The sequence below is a fragment of the Cyprinus carpio genome, chromosome B15 (assembly GCF_018340385.1).
Source record: "Cyprinus carpio isolate SPL01 chromosome B15, ASM1834038v1, whole genome shotgun sequence".
In the NCBI taxonomy this organism is placed as follows: Eukaryota; Metazoa; Chordata; class Actinopteri; order Cypriniformes; family Cyprinidae; genus Cyprinus; species Cyprinus carpio.
The window spans coordinates 1085012-1096443 of record NC_056611.1 but is presented as its reverse complement, the minus strand read 5'-3'; the positions used below and the strand labels follow the sequence as shown (position 1 = coordinate 1096443).

The 11432-nt window shown below is 33.8% G+C and overlaps 2 protein-coding genes across 2 annotated transcripts; both read right to left on the bottom strand.

Annotated features, from left to right (window-relative positions):
- Nucleotides 1–4198: 4198 nt before the first annotated feature.
- LOC109089374 (olfactory receptor 6N1-like) lies at nt 4199–5014 on the bottom strand. The gene has a single exon (XM_019103484.2). The coding sequence runs from the start codon at nt 5012–5014 to the stop codon at nt 4199–4201; it is 816 nt and encodes a 271-aa protein (XP_018959029.2).
- Nucleotides 5015–6359: 1345 nt separating this feature from the next.
- Nucleotides 6360–7307, bottom strand: LOC122139903 (olfactory receptor 6N1-like). The gene has a single exon (XM_042740250.1). The coding sequence runs from the start codon at nt 7305–7307 to the stop codon at nt 6360–6362; it is 948 nt and encodes a 315-aa protein (XP_042596184.1).
- Nucleotides 7308–11432: the final 4125 nt, after the last annotated feature.

Genomic DNA, 11432 nt, shown 5'->3' with positions numbered 1-11432 from the left:
AGACCCCTGTCCTACAGAGTTGTTACTTTGCACATGCTTTTTGATCATTATAAATAATAATGCAAAATTATTTTCTTAGAATAGGAGATATGCTGTCTCTCGCATCACATACATTATTAATAGTTAAGTATGTGATCTTGAAGAGGATCCTTTTTTTCTCTCGTTTGGACTCGGTCTTGACTTGAACTTGAAACTTTTGGACTTGGACTTGACTTGGACTCGACAAAGCTGGACTTGACTACAGCTCTAGTATGAAATAGGCCTTTCAAGCCAAGAGTTAATTTTGAGGATCTTGATGGTTTATTGGAATTATGTTGTTTAAAGGAGAGAATCTGTGTTCCAAATTAAGAAAGTAATTTAATAAATAGTAGTATTTGAATTTAAATATAGTTTCTTTGTGTTGATTTTACATTCATTTACTTTTTGCATTTAAATATCCAATATTGCAAGCTTCAGTCTTTTAATCATGATTAATTGCAAAAAAAGTGTGATTAGGTAGTTATTTTTTAAATCGATTGACACCACTAATTAAAAGTCTCATATCTTGCTATCTTTCTTGTGCTGCTTTACTTAAAGCAAACAAAGACCACTTATAATTAGTAATAATAATAATACAAATAATAATAATTTTCTCAAACAGCCACAAGATCAGATATGAGATCAGATGAATGTGTAATATGACACATTTGCTTTGAACTATATTTATTGTAATATCAGTTTAATTATTTTGATGGACCCTTTCGACAGCTGTTGACAAGTAACTCTGCAACTACATGTCAACTAGCAGTCTTTGGAGTATTAGTTTAGTATGTCCGCTAAATAAATGCTAACACTTTATTTTGAAAGTTCCCCAACAGACGTACTGATTTTAAGTAACTTTGCAAGTATGTCAACATTCTACCTACCCTAACATAAGATTACCTTAAACAAAGCCTACTAATACTCTAATGAGAATTAGTTGGCATGTACTCGCAAAGTTGCTTATAGTCAATAGACTAATTGAGAATATTTTTATTTATTTATTTTATTTTTATTTTTTTCAGCTGAAATTATTGTTTAGCTAACATCAAAATTAACATTACCCTCACAGGGAACACTCAAATAACACTAGCAGTTCTCAATTCCAGTCCTTGCGAATATCCTGTAATGTCCACTTCGCAGGGCACTTACGTTCGAATGGAACAAATGTCTGAAGCGATAAGGGAAACATACAAAATGTGCAGAGCAGGGGGCGCGATGACTGGAACTGAGAACTGCTGACCTAACCACTCACACTATGTAGTAAGATACTGTGCAGAACTTTAATAAACAATGTCAAGATATGATATAGTCCATTATAATGTAAAAGTTTATTTAATATGGTGTTTATTGTGTGTTATAAATAATCATAATCTTAAAAATTATAACCACAAATGCATAAGTATTATAATATATATGATGCATCATTCATTCATTGTAATGCCTTATAAATACCCTTATTATAAATATGGGCTTCATAGAAATTGTTACCGTTATTCTCTCTCTGTGCTCAGCTTTCATCCAGAAAATTCCCACTTTGGCATTCAACCCACAGTTCTAGCACTCTCTGAATGATCTTCATGCATGGGAAGACCATAGTGTTTGTGCATCTAATTCACCATATTTGTTAGGGGGTACTTGGTTTTGCTGGCTTCATGCTTCTTCACTATCTTCATGAGACTGGCACTACCTCATTCAAGGTATTTGCTAAGGGCGATGATGGCAATGTTGTACAAAGACTCAATAAGCCCATGGCCACTGTAGTATCTCATGATATACAGTAGGTGGCCAGCCAGAGTGTGCTTTCTACCGCCGCAAGCTTTCTACCGCCGTTTAAACTCAAGTTCTCTCATTATAATCAACAAAGTGCACACGATGTAAAAAAGAGCTTCATTAATTGACAACTTCAGTGATTTTAAAGGGAGCCTTCTTTACTTGCTTTCATACAATTTAATTGAAACTCAAAAATATAAATAAATAAATAAAAAATGCAGCCACATTTAAATGCAGGAGTGTATTCTATTCCTTAATATATCAGAGTGCAAGATTTGCGCAGCGCGCATGATGCTGAGTGCGACGCACAACATATATTCTTATTTGTCTACATATTTTTTCTTCATTACAAATCTTTTCTCATTGCATGTAAAAAATAATTAACTTTGTAATGCATATGCAAAATGTGAAACTGCAATCTTATTCACAGTCTACGTACAGCATTTTATAATTTTTTGTACAATAATATCTAACTTAACCTGCTTTGTATCTTTATTATTTAATGTAAAAGAGATTTATTTAAACAATCAAAATCAACGAATTGGAGCGGCATCAGCCATTAGATCATTTTAAAACATCAAATAGCCTTTTAATTTACTGGTTATAACTGCATCTGTCTCGGTTGAAGACTTGTGAGGATTTATTTTTAATGCAGATCCCATACTGTAACCTTAAAGAAGTGTGATCTTTTACTATTCATATTCAAGTGTTTGTGTGGAAAATTATTGATGTGCATGCATGACAAGGAGGTGCCCTCAAGTTCATTTTTTTCTTCCCCCCCCACCCCCTTTTTTTTCCTGATAATGAAATAACTTTAAACTGGGGTGCCTTACATACATGAGAAATATATCTACAGAAATCTTGAAATGTCTTCTTTTAAATAAACCAATTCAAAACGAAAGCAAATACTCCCTGATTATGCGCATCCTGTGGAGATGAGAGTCAGCACTGTGAATTTCATCTTGCAGCCGACAAGGAAACATTAGTTTATTAATAAATAATTAAAATGTCTCCTTTTTCACAATTATTAGACTACTTCTGCCTGTGCTTTGTGGCAAACTTAATGTGCGTGCTTGAGCGCGGAATATATTAAGGCTCATTATTGATTAGACTGTGTTAATTTAATATAAATGTGCGATTAGTTGAATAGTGACTTAAATGAATGACTACTAGGAACTAGGAAAAATCTTATGTGGGGGGTAGACCTATTAAATACCCACTAGACATCTCTGTTAAAGTTTTTAAAGCATTTTATACGCATTTGTATAAATTCTGCTTTCAGAACGGTCCGTAACGAAGAGATGCCTTAACATTGATTTGTCCTCTGAAACACAAAAATGAAAATTTAAATAAAATTGATATTTTATGTTTTGAGAATGGTCAACCCTTCTCCATTCTGCAGATATTGTTCTTCTTGTTTGTGCATTGTAAATCACAGAAAGTCTACAAAATGTTGTCTCAATATATTTTAAATGTCGCAATATATTTTTACATTTGTATTGCCAAAACGATGTAAAAAGTACATAGCAGCATAGGCTATAGGCCTACATTAAGAACAAAAGTTTTTGTCTCTTTGGCAGATCGTGTTTCTTTCGCCAGTTTCTTTATCTCTCACTCAGAAGTGCCTCATCTCTCCTAAGATAAAACAAAAACATATTATAATCTCTGTTCATCTGTTCCTATCATAAATAAATAAATAAATAAGCCTATATGCTCGTCCTGTATTATTAAAAATGAAAATGTGAACAAAAATAAAAGCAATTAAATGTGTTATTATAATTAAAATGACAGTTAATAATAGATTATGGCGGAATTTTTATGACCCTGTCTAATGTTAAAGTCTAATGTGACCTCTGATTTATATATACAAATTTCCAGTAGTACTTTGTAAAAGGAAAAAAAAAAAACTAGCAGCAAAGAGCAGTGGCATCTCAGAATTGTTCTGTGAAAACATTTACTCATATACAGTATATCATCAGACCACAAGATCAAATGTTTGATCAGTTATTATTTTTACATTTAGATACATTTGTAAGGCAAAAGGCAAAGTAACATAAAAGAAACTGTGTGGGGGTTCAGAGTTTTCCTCTTGAACCATTTTAATATTTTGCTTAAAATCTACTAAAAAACAAACAAACAAACAATGTACATTGAAAATGACATCATTTTCTGCTCATGATGAGAGCATTTGTACAAAGTTAACTAGTAATTTCAAAGCTTTGCTGTCTTTCCTTGCCATTTGCAAATAATTTCCCCAATTATAACAATCGTGTTTATTTTAAAATGCTCTCAACATGTTGATTAATGCTAAATGTGGATAAAAAAAAAAAAAAAACAACACGTCTTGTCACAAACCTGGTTTGAACGATAAAATATAGGCCTATTGGCAGCGTTATGTTCTGCAGTGCTATAGCAAAAGTGTCACATCCCTTGAACCATAACGAGTGAACATTACATCAAACAAAAATGCAACTGTCACATTGATCAGTGCAAGCAGATGTGGTACACATGTTTGTATGAATTTGTTTCTGCCTTCTATTGACTTCCTGCACTTTCTAATTAAGTAAATGTATGAGCAAAATACTAACACTGCATGTCCAAAATATATATTAATGATTACAAACCCAATCACATTGTTTACTGTTGTAGAAAAACAGGAAAGTTTAACAACTGACCAATTTTCACAATATAGCTTTTCAATACTAGAGCCACATAAGGTTAGTCTTGATGTTAATGTTATAAGAAGAGACATGCAAAAAAATGGAGAAAGCCAGCAGAACAGAATACATTCAAGAACCCTCTGGCTAGTCATTACTGAATGATACTCCAGTGGCCTACATATTGCCACATACCTGTCATATGCCATCACTGTTAATGTTGAAAAGTCACATAGAAAAGATGAATAAATTACAAATATCTGAACCAAACATCCAGCATAAGAAATCACATGATCATGGGCTAACAAATCATACATGAATTTAGGGTAGAATCCAGAAGTTCCATAAAGTCCATTTACACAGAGACTACAAATAAACACATACATTGGGTCATGAAGCTTCTTATGGCAGATTATAGTGAAAATTACAGTTACATTACACAAGACAATCAGAGGATAATACAGTGCGGTTAAAGACAACAGGACATATCTGTTTTCCACTGTTTCATTTAGACCAGAGAGTGTAAATACTAAGACCCTGGACTCATTCTTCAATGGTGGCTGCATCTTGAATGTATGTAATTATTTTAAGGTTTTTTTTAAATAGAAAAGTTATTGGAAAACCATAAAGTTGTATAAATTTGATTTGTTACAGTGTGTAGGAAGTTTTCCTCTTGAACCATTTTAATATTTTGCTTAAAATCTACTAAAAAACAAACAAACAAACAATGTACATTGAAAATGACATCATTTTCTGCTCATGATGAGAGCATTTGTACAAAGTTAACTAGTAATTTCAAAGTTTGCTGTCTTTCCTTGCCATTTGCAAATAATTTCCCCAATTATAACAATCGTGTTTATTTTAAAATGCTCTCAACATGTTGATTAATGCTAAATGTGGATAAAAAAAAAAAAAAAAAAAAACACGTCTTGTCACAAACCTGGTTTGAACGATAAAATATAGGCCTATTGGCAGCGTTATGTTCTGCAGTGCTATAGCAAAAGTGTCTATGTATTTTGCCGCTTGCCGTGTTCTCTGCTACTGTGTTGTTAAAATATCTGTGTCATCTGCAGCTCATAATAGCATTTTAGCAAGATGGGAAGGGCTTGAGTGAAGCATGTTTGGCTCTAAATAATTTTTTTTTGAAGAAATAAAGCCAACAGATCATTACAATTTACTGCCCTGATCGTTTGTGGTGTGAACTGCTCCGTTGCTTTGACATGCTTACTTTGACTAGAAATGGTAAAATGGTGCCTCCATTGTCTTGCAGTCTGGTTGAAACCAAGCCGTGGTCCAGACTCGGACCATTTGAATGTGCCTGGAGTTTTTCTTTCTTTATTTTTCTTTTTTTTTTTTTGTGTGTGTGTGTGTACTGCAAATGTATGTGTACAAGTTTGATGCTGCAGTGTGTATGTATATCAATACACATTGCCATCAACACACAAACACACATTAACTTTTTGAATAGCATTTTATTAAAATATTAATAATATCAGAGCTATTTTATATTACATGAACCAAAAAGACTGAGCACACCTTAATGAAAGGAAAGTTCATTTAAAATATAAACATTCTGAACAATCATTTCCTTCTAAACACCCCTGTGTTATTAAACCTGTGCAGTACAGAGATTTATTGTTTATTATATTCACTACAGAGTTTATTGTTGCTAAGATCCTTTACTTCATTCCATACATAATCATTTGTCCCTTATATACACACACACACATATATATATATATATATACAGTATATATATATATATATATATATATATATATATATATATATATATATATATATATGTATATATATATGTATATATATATATATATGTGTGTGTGTGTGTGTGTGTGTGTTTGCTACATTCTAAAACACAGAAGGATAGGATCTTTAGACGTTAGAAAATATTCACTCAGATATTCCCCTTTTTTTCTTGAAAATCAGTCTCATAACTTGTTGCCGTACTGTTGTCAGATTTAGTCCATAAATAAGTGGATTTAATATGGGTGGTATTAGAATAAATTCCAGAGCCATGAAATTACGCAGACTTTGAGGCACATCCCTTGAACCATAACGAGTGAACATTACATCAAACAAAAATGCAACTGTCACATTGATCAGTGCAAGCAGATGTGGTACACATGTTTGTATGAATTTGTTTCTGCCCTCTATTGACTTCCTGCACTTTCTAATTAAGTAAATGTATGAGCAAAATACTAACACTGCATGCCCAAAATATATAATAATGATTACAAACCCAATCACATTGTTTACTGTTGTAGAAAAACAGGAAAGTTTAACAACTGACCAATTTTCACAATATAGCTTTTCAATACTAGAGCCACATAAGGTTAGTCTTGATGTTAATGTTATAAGAAGAGACATGCAAAAAAATGGAGAAAGCCAGCAGAAAAGAATACATTCAAGAACCCTCTGGCTAGTCATTACTGAATGATACTCCAGTGGCCTACATATTGCCACATACCTGTCATATGCCATCACTGTTAATGTTGAAAAGTCACATAGAAGAGATGAATAAATTACAAATATCTGAACCAAACATCCAGCATAAGAAATCACATGATCATGGGCTAACAAATCATACATGAATTTAGGGTAGAATCCAGAAGTTCCATAAAGTCCATTTACACAGAGACTACAAATAAACACATACATTGGGTCATGAAGCTTCTTATGGCAGATTATAGTGAAAATTACAGTTACATTACACAAGACAATCAGAGGATAATACAGTGCGGTTAAAGACAACAGGACATATCTGTTTTCCACTGTTTCATTTAGACCAGAGAGTGTAAATACTAAGACCCTGGACTCATTCTTCAATGGTGGCTGCATCTTGAATGTATGTAATTATTTTAAGGTTTTTTTTAAATAGAAAAGTTATTGGAAAACCATAAAGTTGTATAAATTTGATTTGTCACAGTGTGTAGGAAGTCTGTAGAAAAAAAAAAAAAAAACACCACCAACAAAGCAAACATTAATTCCACTAACAGTACCACAATTTTTTTTAACCTACAGAACAACTGAAATCTTACCATGTTCTCTGTCTGAATGCTTCCCGTAGTGTTTTGCAAAAGTTTGATTTCATTTGCTATATATAGACACTGATCCCATGTTAATTGCACTCTCAGAAAAAAAGGTACACAATGGTACAAATATTGTTCCTCAAAGAACAGTTTTGTATCTTTTCAATAACTGTACCTTTAATGCAGTGGCGCTCCTAGAAAATTTTAATAGGGGTGTCACACCAAAATAAAGAAATAAAAAATAAAATAATTAAAAGTTATACATATTTACTTTTGTTTCTGGTTAATGTAATAATATGAGTTTAATTAGCAATTAATTATTTACTCTTTAAATAGTGTAGGTCTTTTAAATAATTATACATCAGCAAATATATGCAAAGTTTTTTTCTAAAAGTGTACACCATCTTTTAAGTCAAATTCTTGCTTTTGGGCTGTTACCAAGCAAATGCAATCAAAACTGATCTTTGCAATGCAGAGAAAACACAGAAGCTGCATCTGAAGTGCCATGTAGATTTTTTTTTACACACTATTTAAAGGGATACTCCATCCCAAAATGACCGTATTCTGTGTATGCTCTTCTGTGTCATCCGTGCCACAAGGACGCGCTGTTTTATTTCAAATCAAAGCTAAATACACGTAGAAACAGCGCATCCTTGTGGCACGGATGACACAGAAGAGCACACACAGCATACAGTGATAATAAGAGACACAGAGGAGACCGTTGACAAAGGAATTATTGAATAAAGTTATTTTTGTTTTCTTTGCTTACAAAAAGTGTTCCCATCACTTCATATAACCCAGATTTCATGTCTGATAGCAGATGGTGTATTCTGTCAACGACTTTCATACCTTTTATGAACCTTGACACTGTTATTTACTTGGCAGTAGTGTTGCTTTCGTCAACGAAAATTATGACTAAATATCGTCGTCAATGAAACTTTATCATGTGACGAAAATGAGACGAGACGCAACGTAAATGCTGGTCATGTGATGATGACTATAATTAAATGTATAGTGCAATATCGTAGACGAATAAAAACGAGAATAAATGTGGTTTACAAAATAAAAACTATGCTAAAATGTCTCTTCATTTTCGTTGACCAAGAAGAGATGAAACTAAATGTTTTAACGTTATTTCGTCTCGTTTAGTCGTTATTATTATTATTATTTTGCAGTATTTCTGTTTCCTGTGTCTCACTGCACAGACGCGACCGACATCATTTCCTCAAGTCCCACTCATGGCATTTTTTATTTAGAAGTGACGTGACTCACTAGAAGATGACAACAAACAAAGTTAAGCGGGATTTGTACTTTCGCCTGGCTCTGCTGACTGCGAGCGCACCTTCCCAAATGGACGAAGCTTTTATAAGCTTGTCGCGTTTGCCATTGTACTATTCTTTGAAACGAAAGGGGAGCGACGAGGAGTAAATTGTCCTCTAAAACTGTCGGGAATCACCGGTTAGAAGAAGTCATTTGCCAGTACAAGTCTTGTGATGAATTAATTGATGAATTAATTTTTTATTTATGTAGAGAGTTGAGGAGTTATTGTACTATTGGCTGTATTACGCATCAAACACAAGACAACTTTAAGCAAATAGTGTATAATTAATATCTAAATGAATTCTAGTTCTATTTTATACAATAAAAATAAAACATACTCTAAATAAGAAGCCTTGGACAACCTATGCAAACATTTTTTTCCAAAAAAAGCATTTTCCGTCAAAAAGCACCTGATGGAGTTTGAACTTCACATTAAACTGCTTCTGTTTCACACAAACAATGACACAGACGTGCATTTTTGGCTAGAATCGCCCTGAACTCGTGCATGTTCAGTGGAGCTATGCGTAAAGTTACAAAAAATGCCATGCACGTTTCACACAAACAATGACACAGAAAGCGAACTTCTGGCAACACTGTAATGACCCAAGCGAAACTGCGGACGCGTCAAGTAAAAATCAGCCTTGACACAGAGAAAGGGACTGATTAGCGGGGTTCGTCTTTGGTAGAAAAATTATTATTATTTTTTTTTTTTTTTTTTTTTTTTTTTTTTAATTGTTTTTATTTATTTTATTAAAATTTATGTGTGTACTTCTAACATGTTTGGTTGGTAAAATACATGTAAATTCAAATCAGAGAGTCTTCCAAGTTCGGAATGGATGTATTCTTGAGTCTATAAGGTAACAATAATATAATAAGATAACCTTGTTTGAAATGGGTTTGGCTAAAAGAAAATTTTGGTTTCGTCTATACTTCTAGGTACTTGTACTATACTGACTGGGTAAAATAGAATTGCATTACTAAAAAGAGACTAAAATACCATTTTCATTGACTAAAACTAGACTAAAATGTCATCAGTTTTCGTCGACTAAAACTAGACTAGACTAAAAAGAGTATGAATGTGACTAAAACTAAAAAATGACAGCTTCACACAAAGACTAGACTAAGACTAAAATTAAAACAGGCCGCCAAAAAACAACACTACTTGGCAGTCTATGGGACAGTCTCAAGGCTCCAGGTTTTCATCCAAAATATCTTAAATTGTGTTCTGAAGATGAACAGAGCCTTTAGTTTGGAACAACATGGGGGTAAGTGATTACTGACAAAATTTTCATTTTGGGATGGAGTATCCCTTTAATGCAGCTCTGTGGAACATGGAATACTTTAACCTGCAGTAACAAATGAATAAATAATGTTTTGATATTTTAAACATAAAACATTGAAAACTGATGTTTGAAATTATTTTAAACATGAAAAGGTACCTTACATGTGAAATTAAAACTGCCAGTAGGTGGCAGCGAGTCACTGTTACTAGGTGAGTCATTGAATCATTTAAACGGTTGATTCATTCAGGAACAAAACACTATCATGTTGCTCAGAAGTGCAAATCAGTGGCTGTGTTTGTAATGATTTTTGTTTTTAGAAATAGAGCAAAAACAGGGAATATGTTGTCTAAAATGTAAGTTTATTAATATTAACTTCTTGTTCATTGAACTGTTGTATAAAATCAATATCACATTTGTATTTATGCTGATTTTTGGAGAAAAACTTTACTCTTCGTGTAATAGTAACTATATGAAATTACATAAATCTATACATTTTCTGCCCCATATCTTGAAAAATGTGATAATTCTAAATTTCCAGTGAAAGCACTATAAATGCATATGAGCACTAGTCTAGACCATCAAGTAATGTATGCGTGGATTGCACGCACTCTGTAAGTGTTTTGTTTGCTTTTCGCAATATACTCGTTAAAACCACACATATATAGCACATCAATACCATGTGTCACGATCATCAGCTGGAGTGCCCATGAACTCCAGCAGAGGGCACTCCACTCAGGACTCTTGCATTTGGTGTCCATTTCCATTCCCAACTCCATTTCCCATAATCCTGTGCTTAGGTCTAATCTCCACCAGGTGTTCCCCATTACCACTCCCCTATATAAACTGTGTTTGGACTCTCAATAGCCCCTTTCACACTGCACGTCGGACCCGGCAAATTGCCGGAACATTGCCGGGTCGACTTCTGTGAGAAAGCAAACACGTCCCGGGATTGATCCCGGGTCAGGGACCTAGTAACATTGCCGGGTTCAGTCCCTCACTGAGCGCTGTGTGAACAAAAGCCAGGACTAATGCCGTGTCGTAGTGATGATGCACGTTATCGTGCGACTCTTTTAGCGTGTTTTGAAGGCAGATCAACGTTCGCGACGAAAAAATATGCGCAAACTGTACCGAAGCAGAGAGATCAGTTAGTTCCTTACTTTACACGCTGACGCTGAGATCGTTCACCAGCTTCAGTGAAAGTTAACGTGCCTAGTGTTTTCGACTCTTACATTACACGTCACACCCTGATATCACGTGTATTCACGGGACCTTTACGGGTTGTGTGTGAACGCACGCACATATTCCGGGTAATTACTGGCAGTGTGAAAGTG